Raw genomic sequence first — 14783 nt, forward strand, 5'->3', positions numbered from 1 at the left:
GTACTTAACTTTAAAGAACATGTACTGAAAAGATTTACGACTTGTCTATATAAAACAGCTAGTTGTTCTTGATAGCCCGAGAGGCCAAATATGCCGGCCACGATGTATTGTAGAACATATGTTTCATAAAAAGAACTACGATTCCGGCAATAACACTTCAAGCCCGTAGAGGCAGCGCCTGAGTTCATATTACTAGCTAAAATGCATGAAAAATCACTGATAACCAATTATAACCCTGTATTTAATACTAGCTAAAAATGCAACATTATTAAATGATTTACGAGTGCTTAAAGATTTTCTGTGATCTTCTTTCGTCTCATTAGGTAGAAATATCGTGTTTTTCTGCGCCTTTCATTCAATTTAAACTCGGTATCCATCAAAATAACAGCTTTTTACGATCTTTGTTTATCCTTTTTGGTATATCTCAACACTTGTATTAATTGTGGTTCATCTTATTTGAGACTAAGAGTGCATAAGTACACACATACTATAACGTATCCGGCAATACTACTTAACACCCGTAGGACAGCGTCTTAGTTCATAGAAGTATTATTAAATATTTCAAAACAAGTTTCTTAACCGCTGAAACACCTTAAAATACTCTAAAAATACATTTTCCAAGGTTGTTCGCAAATACATTATTCAAAGAAAACAAAAGATACACTAACAACCTGATACAGTGGGATCATTGCAAAATGTTGACAACCTGTTCATCGCTATGAATACTGTAATTTTCCATTTGTTCTTACAAATATAATCCGTTTTCAGTTTTACATTGCTCACGTACTGTATATTATAAGGACGGACCTTAACCACGGGGATTATTTAAACGCGCTGTCAACGGTAACGTTATCCAGTTTGTGATCACTGCTCTATAATTATGGACGCTAAGAAAGTATTTTGCTTTGTTTTTGCTGTTGTTGGTGTTCTAGCAGGTAAAAAATGTTTAAATAGTTCGTTGCTTTACTGCATCAAGTTTTGTTTTGTATGCCATTTCTACGATAAACCTCTGATATTTATAACATGGTGGTATATTACTGCGGTAAGATAACCTGTTAACGTTCGCGAATTGTTTTGTGTTAACTACTTAATTTTCGCGATTATTATCTAGAAAAGATTGTCTTATCTTCCCAATTATAAACATTAACATAATTCTAAAGTCCCTTATTGAAAAAACACCTTTCACATATTAAAATATGTTTTCGCAAAAGTAGTACGGGAAATAATTTACGTTTACTGATAAGGCTCAATGATTATTACGTTAAACGTGAGCGTATTTTATGAATAAAACAAAGCGCATACGTAATACATAGACATTGCGAAATATTAAGATGTATACTGATTTAAGACAGGCCATTTATAATTAGGATGCAAAGATGTGTAAGTGCATGTTAGATTTCAATATCGAGATTATTTCTTTCTTTATTGTATTTCTTTATTAATATTCAACGACCATGATCCTTTTTGCTTGGATTACAGTTTTGAATAACAACATAAGAACGCTACTTTTAGGATATGATATATTAGCAATTTAATTTAGTTGTTTCTGAATTAACGTTATGCCTATAAAAAAGCTCTCTGTGAAAACTTCAAAAATTCAAACATAATGAAACGAAGCTTGACTAGTAGCACTTTTTTGTAAAAAATATGGATGAATTGCCTTAAAGATACACTATTACTCCCAAAAATGATGTACCACAACTAATACATTTTTTTTTCAATATACTAAAACGGATGAATAAATGTCGAAAACAATGGTTCTTATGAAGGATACCGAGTTGAAGTTAAAGAAAGGTGCAGAAAACACGGTATTACCAGTATTACCGAATGATTGACGTCGTTATTGTTACTATTGCTGGGTAATTGTAATGATTTCAAAATTATTCGACTTTTTACATACATTGTATTTAGTTACAATATCTGGAAATTACGAAATGGATCACAAGAATCACGTGAACTGTGCTTAAACATCCGGCGCTATGTCTTGGTACCACGATATTCACTTTTGTCACTATCAATATTGCGGTGCTTTAAATACGTAACTCAGTCACTCGCGAACTTGCGTCTCGGACCCTTACACAGTGCAACTGTTTCTCACCCACGGCTGTAATCGCCACGCAAACGTGCCTATTTTTACTCTCTCTCTCTCTCTCTCTCTCTCTCTCTCTCTCTCTCTCCCTCTCCCTCTGTCTCTCTCACTCTCTCTCTCTCTCTCTCTTTCTGTCATTTTATTCCATAAGACTCACTTTAATGTGATTAAAGAGGATTTACAGTAATGACATTGCTTTTGTTCCTGTCACAAAAAACAGACACAAAATTCAAATCAATTAGCGTATTATTTTTAAATTTAATTTTTCATACATAATAATAATTTTATTTAAGGCGTGTCCGAAGCAATTAAATGCTACGATTGTACCTCATTAACGGAAAACTGCAAGGATGACTTTAAGAAGGAAGGCATCACGATTAAAGACAACTGCAGCGCATGCATAAAATTCAAAGGATTAAGTGAAGGGAACAAGGGTTAGTAGCAATTCTTACTTTGATTGGTTATTAACAGCATAATTGACGATGGCTGACCGTTCCAAGGCATCAAGTATCTATGAATCTACTTTAATGCGTGTATAATCTAGTTGTGGCGTTTGTACCTGTGTGGTGTGTGTACGTCTATGTCTTTAGTTAAACGTTGTTTGGGCCCCTGGTCCTGATTTCTCGAAACCTTTCGAAAGGCCTAAAAGATTTAAGTAGCTGATTTTGTTAAGCAAAGTTTCTTACTTTAACCTAATATTGATAAATAAAACTTACTTTTTCATAATTATCACACCGTTGACTTCAATTAAGAATAAACAATCTTTCAAAAGTGTAAGTTTTTCACAAATTATACATGAACAAAAGTAGTGGGTTTAGCTGAATCGTATTATAGACAGACAGACATACAGACAGACAGACGGACAGTTTATTGACTTGCACATAGTACATCGTTACAACACATACATTTTATAATACAATTTGTCAACATGTATGAGCAATGATAATAAACAATAATAAGTACACATTACAACATACAAATATGTAGGAAAGCACACACACACAAAATCAATAAATAATAAATGAGAAGGTGAACATGGCTTATAAATGAAATTAAGTATTGACATTTAGTAAGCTTGATCTTATTTTAAGAGATTCTTTAACAAAGATACATAGTCTTATCAGTTCCGTTCTGTTATAACAGACTTAAGTAGTTTCGAGAAATTGGCTCCTGTCTTGTGTCTCTACACAGGGATTATATTTGATTGTTTCACAGCTTGGCGTGTCCCTTTAGCTTTCATTGTATTAGTTTAAACACATTTATTTTAGACTGTTTGTGAAACAAGCTATTACAACATTACATATATCACTCTCGTTGGCACGATTTTACGCGAGAGTGTGATCTTGTGTTGTGGGGGATACCGGAAAACCCGGAGCAAACCCACTTGTCCGGCTTGGTGACAACAGACCATACCCACATGCGCCAAAACTGGGGATCGAACCCATGTGACCTAGGTGAGAAGCGAGTGAGCCAACCACTGTGCTAGCCGGACAACCAAGTGATAATTACATTATTATCGTAACTATTAATAATCCGGAATACTTCTGATCTGATTGGTCAACATTTTCCTGAATTGAAAGCATGTTATAATATAGTATATCGAAGACACATGGCCTTTTTAAGCAGGTGGCTATTCAACCAGGTTTGCCTGTAACGAAAATAATGGTATTTCAGGTAACGAGTTCTGTATGTATGCATATATTGCTGACGTTAAATGATGATAGTGTTAACTTCAAAGACAGTCGGTACCTTTAAAGTGATTACTCCCAAGACCGAAATACGCATAGAACATGATTTGACCTTAAATAAGAAACAAAATATGAACTGGTATTTATATGGACAGGATGCCATTGATCAAAGATGTTGATATACAAAAGCATTACTAACATTCCTTACATTTTCAAATTAAAACACAGTCTCGTTATCAATCCCTGAAACGGAAAACGGAAGTTGACACTACCGTACCTCTAATAAAGTTACATACAACTTTATAGGAACACGGCCTGTCAGTGTATCATTCAGTTTGCAAATCTGTTTTAGATGGTTGTCCCTATAACACAAGAGAGTGTCCCTTTTATTTCTGAGTCGAAAAAGGTTTCTGAAAATTAATTTCGAAATAGTCAAAAACAAACATTATAACGTTGAATATTTCAGGCGTTGTGAGGAGATGCTCTCCAATCAAAGTCGGGAAGAACGAATGCAAGGAAGTAACGTTACTAGACATCACGATGATCGTCTGTGTGTGTGACAAGGACCTTTGTAATGGAACACCGCGCGTGACCGTCACGGTCTTCACCTTGGTAACAGACGTGCTAGCCGCCTTCAAGTTGATGTGAGGATCATATGACGAGACGTGACGAGAAATTATAGTTCAAATATAAACATTCACTTGTTCTTAGCGACATTGATTTTAATACAAGTTTCCATTCTTTCTTTGTGTACCTGTCTTGTTACGTAAAAACAACAATTAGTAACTGCTAGTAATTTAACTTCAATACATATCATCACACTTGTTTTATTATATATTGTTTACAAATGATAACTTTATAACTTTATTTTTGTAATATATTTGCGTTTTAGAGCTTATATATTGTATGCCATATATTATTTTGATATAAAACCAAACTTGATATTTCTTTTAGTTTTAATTGTTCGTCTTAATGTTAAAGTGCGTCTTATGTTGTCAGTAAGCGCCTATCTACCCAGACACATATAATCACTAGACATATAACAACTGGCGCATGCGCGAGTTAGACATCATACATGGCCACTCTCAAAATTACACCAGTCCGATTCGGGAGAAAAGCGCCTGGCACCACAGTAACCGCTACGTTCTTTCAAATGAAATGTGATCAAATGATTTCATACAAATGATGAACACTCTTTAAGGTAGATGAAGAAGGATACATGTGATTATAATAAGCACAAATATATTGGCCCTACTTAATCATGTATCAAATCGCCTACAAGATCCTTAATTCAAGTTTCCTAAGTTTGAACCGCTTAAAATCAGTTAAATGCATATTCATTATGTTAAAATTGCTTCAATTTATGACGTCGCTTATAACAGTTTCAGCAAGCAATTACATTCCTTCATTTCATTAGGGTCTGTTGAAGCCAATGTCTTTAAAATGCAAATACAATACAAACTATACCCAAGGTTCAAGGGACTTAATAAAACCATAACTTTAAAATGATGCTCTTTCAAGCCTTAAAATGCCTCCCAGAACTTCTATCAACAGAGTCCACATATCTACAAAATTTGTGCTCGAGTTACTTTCTTTGATATAAAAGTGAAAACAAATCTACATGGTGCTGTGACATCATACCATGAAAAAACTAATATCTTTAAAATTTGTTTTCTAGATTGTTTTAATCATAAAAGTCTTAATAAATCTGCATGGTGCTGAAGAAAAAAAACTAATGTCTTAAATTTCAAACCTGCAGCATTAATTAGCGCCATGTTGTCAAGAATATCTGGACAAATGAATGGAATATGCATGGACCGAAATGACAGCTGGTTTTTCATTGACAAAATATGCCTTTGAAGCAGTTTAAAGATTATGCTATTCAAAGTATGAGGGTAGTTGTTACAGTTTTCACTCATATTCAGATGATGGCTGATATTTGCTGATAAACATGTATCCTCTTAGCAGCATGGAAAAAGTAAATGGCATAGTTTAAATGACCAATATTGGAGTTGTGACCTTGACCTCCAAATCCAAAGGGGTCATCTGCTGGTCACCCCAAACCTAAATTTCAAGTTTGAAGGTCACGGGTGCAGACTTTGTCGAGTTGTTATACAGGAAAGCTTTTTGCGTTCTATGTCTCTGTGACAAATCAATGGGGCTCACCTACTGGTCAGGCCCAATCTCAAAGTCAAGTTGTTGAAGGTCCATGGGTGCAGGCTTTGACCAGTTATTATTAATACAACCTTTAAGCATTCAAGGTCACTGTGACATTGACTTTTGACCCAATGACTTTTGACACCTTAAATCAATAGGATCTTCTAATAGTCAGGCTTAGCCTCCATGTTGAGTATGAGGGCCATAGGTGCAGGCATTATCAACTTATCAGTCAGATGTATGCTTTCACACCTTACTGTTCAAGGTCACTGTGACCTTTGACCATATTACCCCTAGGGGTCATCTACTGGTTAAACCAAACTTTCATGTCAAGTTTGACAATAGGTCTTGGAATTGTAGAATTATCACCCGGAAAAGCCTTGGTCTACTGTCAAACAGACGGACGTAGCGGCCAACATGTGCAAAGCAATATACTCATCTTCTTTGAAGAGGGCATAATAAATTGAAATTGATTAAATATTTTTGTTTATTATGTTAATTAACTTACACTACATACAACAAGTACCATTTTGATATTATCGAATGCTCATTTGGGCATGTACATGGGTTTTGATCTGACTATGAACATGAAATTACAAAGTGATGTTCCCTCCTATCAATTCTAAACTTAAATAACCATGGGAAAAAAGCATGTTTTCACTGCACCATGAATAAATATGTCAAACAAAATAAATGTCAAGTTATTCTAGATTAATCTAACACTGTTCTTTTGATGATTTCCGTGCATTTCTGACTGCAGGTTTTAATTGGATAGTTATAAAGCGAGGCATGTGAAGACTATTCCTTGGCACTAATTGGAAGGCAGTATCCGGAACCACTGCTTGAGGGCAACCTTCATCACTCTACTGGATGGCGGGGCAAGTGAAAACTATTCCTGGGCGCACATTGGAGGGCAGTATCCAGGACCACCGCTTTAGGGCAACATTCTTCACACTACTGGATGGTTATAAATCGAGGCATGTGGAGATGATTCCTGGGGAAAGAAAATGGTTTGGTTAAGGTTACATTCTTTTCAAAAACAGGTTAGATAGGTAGGCTTTTTTAGGCTTTACATAAGAACTTTATTTTCAGCATTGGATCATGGTGTTAACGTTATCTTCTGTATCAAACTTAAATGGTTTTAAACTACTTATAAAACACAGATTGTTTTAATAATCATATTCTATATTCTATATCATAGAATTAATTTTGCTTTTAACAATTGACTATAAAAACGGTTGGGTCGGCGCCTATTTCGTAGAAAGGGCCGGGAAACCCAAAATCACATCGGAAGGCTGCACCCGGCGCTATGCTCGTACCAGAACATACAAAACGGAAAAGATGACACTCACTCTTGCAAACGCAACCGGTTAATCTAATATTTTATAAAAAAAATCTCAAATGCAAACAGACATAATATATATTGTTTGTTTAATTGGATTTGATATAATAAAACTGTTTTCCATGTTTGATTTCACATATACGAATCTCATTTCTTCACAATATATTTTGAGTGTGTTGCATGTTTTCATCGTGATGCAATACATTTTTTTATCATACTGGAGGTTAAAATGTTTCACTCAACCATAATAGACACTCTTATTCAAAATCAATGCATACACATGTATAACAAAAATAAATTTTTAGTTATACACATTTAACGACTGACTAAATAATCCATTTATGGAAAACATTAATTTTACTGATAACAAGATTTTAACCGTGTATATAATAGTTGAAAATGAAAATATTTCAAATTATACCCTTGGGGTCATTACTGCCCCCCCCCACGGAGATTGTCCCGCAAGAGACCAGTGCGGCAAATTCGAACGACCTCGGCGACGTTGGCGGAGGCCCAGGGAAGAGTTCTTTTTTCTTTGTAAGGGACGGACTCCCCCCCCCCCTTAAATTGGAAAATGTTAAAAACCTTTTTGTCTGAAACCACTATGCAAATCCTTGCTATTTTGAACAAGGCTTTATTTAGTGATCCACTATCATGGTTGTTCAAATTATGCCCCTTGGGTCAAAACTGACACTGCCCTGGGTGTTACAATTTTCCTAGAGACTTATTTAAGAAATATTTTCAAAATCTTCTTGTTTCAAACCACAAGGCCCATACCTTTGATATTTGTTGTGGAGCATCATATGATGCAATTGAAAATTTTGACTTACTTATTAATTTTTAAAGCTACAGTAATGCAATTTTGACCATGTGAACAGTTTTGCAAACAAGCATAAGTGTTGTCCTCAGATGTCCTTGACTTCGACATTTGACCGACTTCTTATTTTTAAAGCTATAGAAATGAAATTTTGACGATGAGTACAGTTTTAAAAGCAAATATGTTTTACCCTCAGATTACCTTTACTTGGCACATATTAAAATAGTTCATGCAACTAATCTGCTTACAACACTTCCTATCCTCAGATGTTGAACGTGCAGCGTTTTCAGCTAACCCAAACACTAAAAGTGAACTATATATTTGTTGCATATTACTCAAACGTACATGCTCTGGATTGAAAATGACCACAAGAGCCATGCCAGTAGAGCATAGGCCCTTTTGGGCCTCTTGTTTCAAATGTGATAATGCTTTTGACATGTGATATTAAAAAGAATTGTTTTATTTACTGTTGATCAGGGATTATACTCATGCATTTGGTCAAAGGAATGTTTTACTGATGCTGCAGTTAAATCGACATATTTTTCGAAATGGATAGTGTTGAAGTTAAATCTTCAAATATGAGTATTGAATGTTATTGTTACAAGAATATAATTCGTCACCTTAGTGCAATAACTCAATAACTGCATATAGATATAGAAGCAGATATTGATTTCTTGCACTAAGGTGACGAATTATACTCATCTTTTACTTTTTTTAAAAATGTCTTCAGTATCAGCTGAATGCTCATGTTTTATCCTCATTATAATTATATGCTACCTAGTTCTTGTTTATAATAATTAATAATTTGTTTACTGCAACATAACTGTATGAATATCGCATTACTCATTTACAATTACCATGTGCATATTTATCTCATATTTTATAGCTTTAGTTTATAAATGTATGTAGATAGTGTATCTATGTAAATTAAGGACTCATAAATAAACTGTGAAAAACTTGCTGCTTGCTTTATGGAAGGTGTGAAAGACCAATACTTATAAGGATTTACATCTGGAAATAGGAACGATTTCCTTCACACTACTTAGCCGATTTCTTTCACTATGGTCTTAATTACTAATCAAAATACTGAGAGATCATGCAAAGTATGTGGCAAGGAAGATGGCGAACAATGGATATATGCCTGTATTATCATTCTAGTATTCATTCAATCATGGGCAAATAATGGTCTGTATCTTTTACTTCTTCAAAAAAATGGTTTTCTTTTTCCGGTAACTGGACTGTAGACCCGATATCAAAATAATTGTAAAGCTGAAAAGCACATTCAAAAAAGCCTCTTTGTCCTTGCTATATGAATATTCATAAATTATGGCTCTGTACTTAACTCTAAAGAACATGTACTGAAAACAAGTTTTTCGACTTGTCTATATAAAACAGCTAGTTGTTCTTGATAGCCCGAGAGGCCAAATATGCCGGCCGCGATGTATTGTAGAACACGTGTTTCAAAAAAAAGAACTACGATTCCGGCAATAACACTTCAAGACCGTAGAGGCAGCGCCTTAGTTCATATTCTTAGCTAAAATGCATGAAAAATCACTGATAACCAAATTGTAACCCTGTTTTTAATACTAGCTAAAAATGCAACATTATTAAATAATTTACGAGTGCTTAAAGATTTTCTGTGATCTTTCGTCTCATTAGGTAGAAAACCCGTGTTTTCTGCGCCTTTCATTCAATTTAAACTCGGTATCCATCAAAATAACCGCTTTTTACGATCTTTGTTCATCCTTTTTTGGTATATCTCAACGTGGTTCATCTTATTTGAGACTAAGAGTGCATCTTTAAGTACACTTATACTATCCGGCAATAATACTTAACAACCGTAGGACAGGGTCTTAGTTCATAGAAGTGTTAATAAATATTTCAAAACAAGTTTCTTAACCGCTGAAACACCTAAAAATACTCTAAAAATACATCTTGCAATATTGTTCACCAATGCATTATTCTAAGAAAACAAAAGATACACTAATAACCTGATAGAGTGGGATCATTGCAAAATGTTGACAACCTGTTCATCGCTATGAATACTGTAAGTTTCCATTTGTTGTTACAAATAACATCCGCTTTCAGTTTTTCATTGCTCACGTACTGTACATTATAAGGATGGACACTAACCGCGAGTGTTCGATTATTTAAACGCGCCGTCGACGGTAACGTTATTCAGTTTGTGATCACTGCTCAATAATTATGGACGCTATAAAAGTATTTTGCTTCGTTTTTGCTCTTGTTGGTGTTTTTGCAGGTAAAAAATGTTTAGTTTTCATAATTTATGTGAGTTTTCTTTTCTGAATATGGCACCGTTGATTTCACTGTATAAAGATTTGTATTGCATGGAATGTCTACGATAAACCTCTGATATTTATAACATGGTGGTATATTACTGCCGTAAGGTAACCTGTTAACGTTCGCGAATTGTTTCGTGTTAACTACTTAATTTTCGAGATTATTATCTAGAAAAGATTGTCTTATCTTCCCAATTATTAACATTAACATAATTCTAAAGTCCCTTATTGAAAACAAACACCTTTCACATATTAAAATATGTTTTCGCAAAAGTAGTACGAGAATTCATTTACGTTTACTGATAAGGCTCAATGATTATTACGTTAAACGTGAGCGTATTTTATGAATAAAACAAAGCGCATACTTAATACATAGACCTTTCGAAATATTCAGATGTATACTGATTTAAGACAGGCCATTTATTATTAGGATGCAAATATGTATTAGTGCATGTTAGATTTCAACATCGAGGTTATTTCTTTGTTTAATGTATTTCTTTATTAATATTCAACGACCATGATCCATTTTCCTTGGATTTCAGTTTTGAATAACAACATAAGAACGCTACTATTAGGATATGATATATTAGCAATTTAATTGAGTTGTTTCTGAATTAACGTTATGCCTATAAAAAAAGCTCTCGATGAAAACTTAAAAAATTCAAACATATTAAAACAAAACTTGACTAGTAGCACTTTTTTGTAAAAAAATATGGATGGATTGCCTTTAAGATACACTATTACTCCCAAAAAATGATGCACCACAACTAATACATTTTTTCAATATACTAAAAAGGATGAATACATGTCGAAAACAATGGTTCTTATCAAGGATACCGAGTTTAATTTGAAAGAAAGGTGCAGTAAACACGGTAATTCAAGTTTTACCGAATGATTGACGTAGGTATTGTCACTATTGCTGAGTAATTGTAATGATTTCAAAATTATTCGACTTTTTACATATATTGTATTTAGTTACAATAATTGGAAATTACGAAATGGATCACAAGAATCACGTGAACTGTCCTTAAACATCCGGCGCTTTGTCTTGGTACCACGATATTCACTTTTGTCACTGTCAATATTGCGGTGCTTTAAATACGTGACTCAGTCACTAGCGAACTTGCGTCTCGGACCCTTACACAGTGCAACTGTTTCTCACCCACAGCTGTAATCGCCACGCAAACTTGCCTATATTTACTCGCCCTGTCTCATTTTATTTCATAAGACTCATTTAATGTGATTAAAGAGGAGATACAGTAATGACATTGCTTTTGTTCCTGTCACAAAAACTAGAGACACAAAATTCAAATCAAGTAACGTATTCTTTTTAAATTTAATTTTTCATACATAATAATCATTTTGTTTCAGGGGTGTCCGATGCAATCAAATGCTACCATTGTACCTCATTAACGGCGGGAAACTGCATGGACGACTTTAAGAAGGAAAGCATCACGATTAAAGACAACTGCAACTCATGCATGAAAATTAAAGGAAAATATAAAGGGAACCAGGGTTAGTAGCAATTCTTACTTTGATTGGTTATTGGCAGCATATTTGACGTTGGCTGACCGTTCCAAGGCATCAAATATCTGTAAAGCTATTTTATGCGTGTATAATCTGGCTGTGGCGTTTGTACCTATATGGTGTGTGTACGTCTGTGCCTTTAGTTAACCGTCGTATTGGCCCTCTAAACAAGGGTTGTATGTGATTGTTTGACAGCTGGGCTTGTAGATGTAAATTGCACTGTATAATAATCATACATAATAGTACAGTTGAAGAATTTTGCCGAATGTTCACTACACTGTTCTGATAAGTCACCTAGCATTTTTTTCTGAATTTAAAGCACGTACGTTAAATAATTAAAGTAAACATACAGGGATAGATTGTTGTTCGATAAGACAGGTGGCCTTTTAAAGGAGGTGGCTCTTTAACCAGGTTTGAGTGTAACGAATATAATGGTATTTCATGTAACAAGTCCTGTATGTATGCATATATTGCTGACATTAATGATGAGAGTGATAACTTCAAAGATAAATGGTACCTTTAAAATGATTACTCCCAAGACCAAAATACGCATAGAGCATCACTTTAAGTAAAAACAAAATATGAACTGGTACTTATCCGGAAATAATGCCGTTAATCAAAGCATGTTGATATACAAAAGCATAACTAACATTCCTTACATTTGCAAATTAAGACAATTTTGTTATCAATGGCTGAAACGGAAAACGGAGTTGACTTAAAAACCATACCGTACCTCTAATAAGGTACACACATACAACTTTAAAGTAATGCGATCTGTCAGAGTACCACAGAGTATCAAGCAGTTTGTAAATCTGTTTTAGATGTTTGACCCTATAACCCAAAAGTGTGTCCCTTTTATTTCTGAGTCGAAAAAGGTTTCTGAAAATTAATTTCGAAATAGTCAAAAACAAACAGTATAACGTTGAATATTTCAGCCGTTATTAGGACATGCTCTTTAATCAAAGTCGGGAAGAACGAATGCAAGGAAGGTACACAACTAGGCCTCAAGATAAAAGCCTGCGCGTGTGTCAAGGACCTATGTAATGGAACGATGCGCGTGACCGTCACGATCTTCACCCTGGTAACAGCCGTGCTAGCCGCTTTCAAGTTAATGTAAGGAGTATATGACGAGATATGATGAGATCACACATTTCAATCACAAACATTCACTCGTTCATAGTGACATTGATTTTAAAACAATTTTCCATTCTTTCTTTGTGTACCAACAGTAAAATGTCCTGTTAAGTATAAACAACAAATTAGTAACTGCTCATTATTAAAATTCAATACATATCACTACACTTGATTATCATAGTTTCAAGTTTCAAGTTAACAAATGATAACTTCATTTATGTAATATATTTGCACTATAGAGCTTATATATTGTTTGCCATACATTTTTTTAAATGAAACCACACTAGTTTTTGTATTAGTTATTATTTACATATGGTTTTATTTGCTCGTCTGAACGTTAAAGTGTGTCTTTTCTCCCACCTCAGATAAGTAGATCCATTAATTTAACCATGCTAGAAATTCTAAGCTTGCCCATGGGCGAAGATAAAATGCCCGTATGGAACTTCTTTTAATGGTTTCCACATTGTAATTACCTCCCTTGTTGAAGACTGTCGTCTGTAGCGCATCATGGAAACCTTGTCTTGTGGCAATATTTAGAACGCGAGTTAAATATTTCTCGCTTCAAATGTCACCAGAAAACAGTTTTCTTGCAACTTTCAAGAAATAATGCTTCACTCTTCTTAGAACTATTTAAAGACCGATCAGACCATTTACATATTCTGAATCAGTGCGCGAATATCCATGACAACCACGAATTATTGCATATCCGTACGCAATTATTTTCACTAAGCAAAAAAGAGTTCCGGCAAAAAAATACATTTTTACTTAATTTTGTTTAACTGAGGTGGGAGAAAAAGCATCTACCATAGCCACTCGTGTAAGATAGGTTCATCCCGACCCTCGCGCAGGGTGTTTTGCGGAAACTCGGTCAACCTCGTTTCCTCAAAACACCCTACGCTCGGGTCGGAATGAACCTATCTTACACTCTCGGCCATGGAAGATACTTATAATGTTGTCTGTAAGCGCCTATCTACCAAGACAAGTTTTATCACTTGACACCACTGTTAAATGAAGAGGAAAACCTTGTTTTCCTCAAACGATCATTTAAGTTCATCTACGACTGTGTTAAAGTTCCCTTTAGGGAAGGTAATGCGTAGGGCACGCAGGACATGTTGCTGACGTTTATAGAAATATATATACATGTGTAAATGCATGTACCTGACCGACACGCAAAATCTGTACAAATATTATGTTAACTACATGTATGCTGCATTGTTCATCACCATGTTTTTTTTAATTAAACATTATGTAACCCTTCCATTTATAATATGTTTATTGTAATACTTTGTACATAACTTGTATATCTTCAGAAATGGAGCAAATAAAGAAGATAGATAGATAGATAGATATAACAACTTGCTCATTGACGAGTTGGACATTATAGAAAGTTTTCTAACTTTATTTGTTACTTTGGACATATTTGTACCAAATGCTAAGCCACACGTGCGGCGTCTTAAGCTCATTAGTTAACACATATGCTAATATGTCCTTGACCGATGTGACATTTTAACATATAATAACCGTAAAAATATAGTCAAAATGGCTCACACATGGATAACAATAATATGCTCTACTTTCATTTACCTCGTAAGTTGCGTGGTATTAAGCAATAGATTACTCTATTTGAAGGTAAACAAAGTTAAACTATCCTTTACTTTAGTGCGTAAATGCATTTTGGTAGCCTTATGTTGCTGTGTTATTCCAAATTTGATATTATAATAAAAAATTT

General features: G+C 34.4%; 2 protein-coding genes across 2 annotated transcripts; both read left to right on the forward strand.

The window, feature by feature from the left end:
* Nucleotides 1-781: 781 nt before the first annotated feature.
* LOC128241397 (uncharacterized) lies at nt 782-4719 on the forward strand. The gene is made up of 3 exons (XM_052958315.1): nt 782-935; nt 2383-2523; nt 4244-4719. Exons 1-3 carry the CDS (start codon nt 881-883, stop codon nt 4423-4425), a joined length of 378 nt encoding a protein of 125 aa, XP_052814275.1. The 5' UTR covers nt 782-880; the 3' UTR covers nt 4426-4719.
* Nucleotides 4720-10206: 5487 nt separating this feature from the next.
* On the forward strand, nt 10207-14783 carry LOC128241530 (uncharacterized). Its single transcript, XM_052958500.1, has 3 exons — nt 10207-10353; nt 11765-11908; nt 12856-14783. The coding sequence occupies exons 1-3, from the start codon at nt 10299-10301 to the stop codon at nt 13035-13037; spliced, it is 381 nt and encodes a 126-aa protein (XP_052814460.1). The 5' UTR covers nt 10207-10298; the 3' UTR covers nt 13038-14783.

Source organism: Mya arenaria, chromosome 7 (assembly GCF_026914265.1).
Source record: "Mya arenaria isolate MELC-2E11 chromosome 7, ASM2691426v1".
NCBI classification, from domain to species: domain Eukaryota; kingdom Metazoa; phylum Mollusca; class Bivalvia; order Myida; family Myidae; genus Mya; species Mya arenaria.

Excerpts from the sequence above, each read along its gene's own strand:
- LOC128241530 (XM_052958500.1), top strand. The coding sequence starts at position 10,299 with ATGGACGCTATAAAAGTATTTTGCTTCGTTTTTGCTCTTGTTGGTGTT. Across the intron at positions 10,354-11,764 it reads TCTTGTTGGTGTTTTTGCAG|GGGTGTCCGATGCAATCAAA; the intron begins GTAAAAAATGTT and ends ATTTTGTTTCAG. Across the intron at positions 11,909-12,855 it reads AAAATATAAAGGGAACCAGG|CCGTTATTAGGACATGCTCT; the intron begins GTTAGTAGCAAT and ends TGAATATTTCAG.
- LOC128241397 (XM_052958315.1), top strand. The coding sequence starts at position 881 with ATGGACGCTAAGAAAGTATTTTGCTTTGTTTTTGCTGTTGTTGGTGTT. Across the intron at positions 936-2,382 it reads TGTTGTTGGTGTTCTAGCAG|GCGTGTCCGAAGCAATTAAA; the intron begins GTAAAAAATGTT and ends ATTTTATTTAAG. Across the intron at positions 2,524-4,243 it reads ATTAAGTGAAGGGAACAAGG|GCGTTGTGAGGAGATGCTCT; the intron begins GTTAGTAGCAAT and ends TGAATATTTCAG.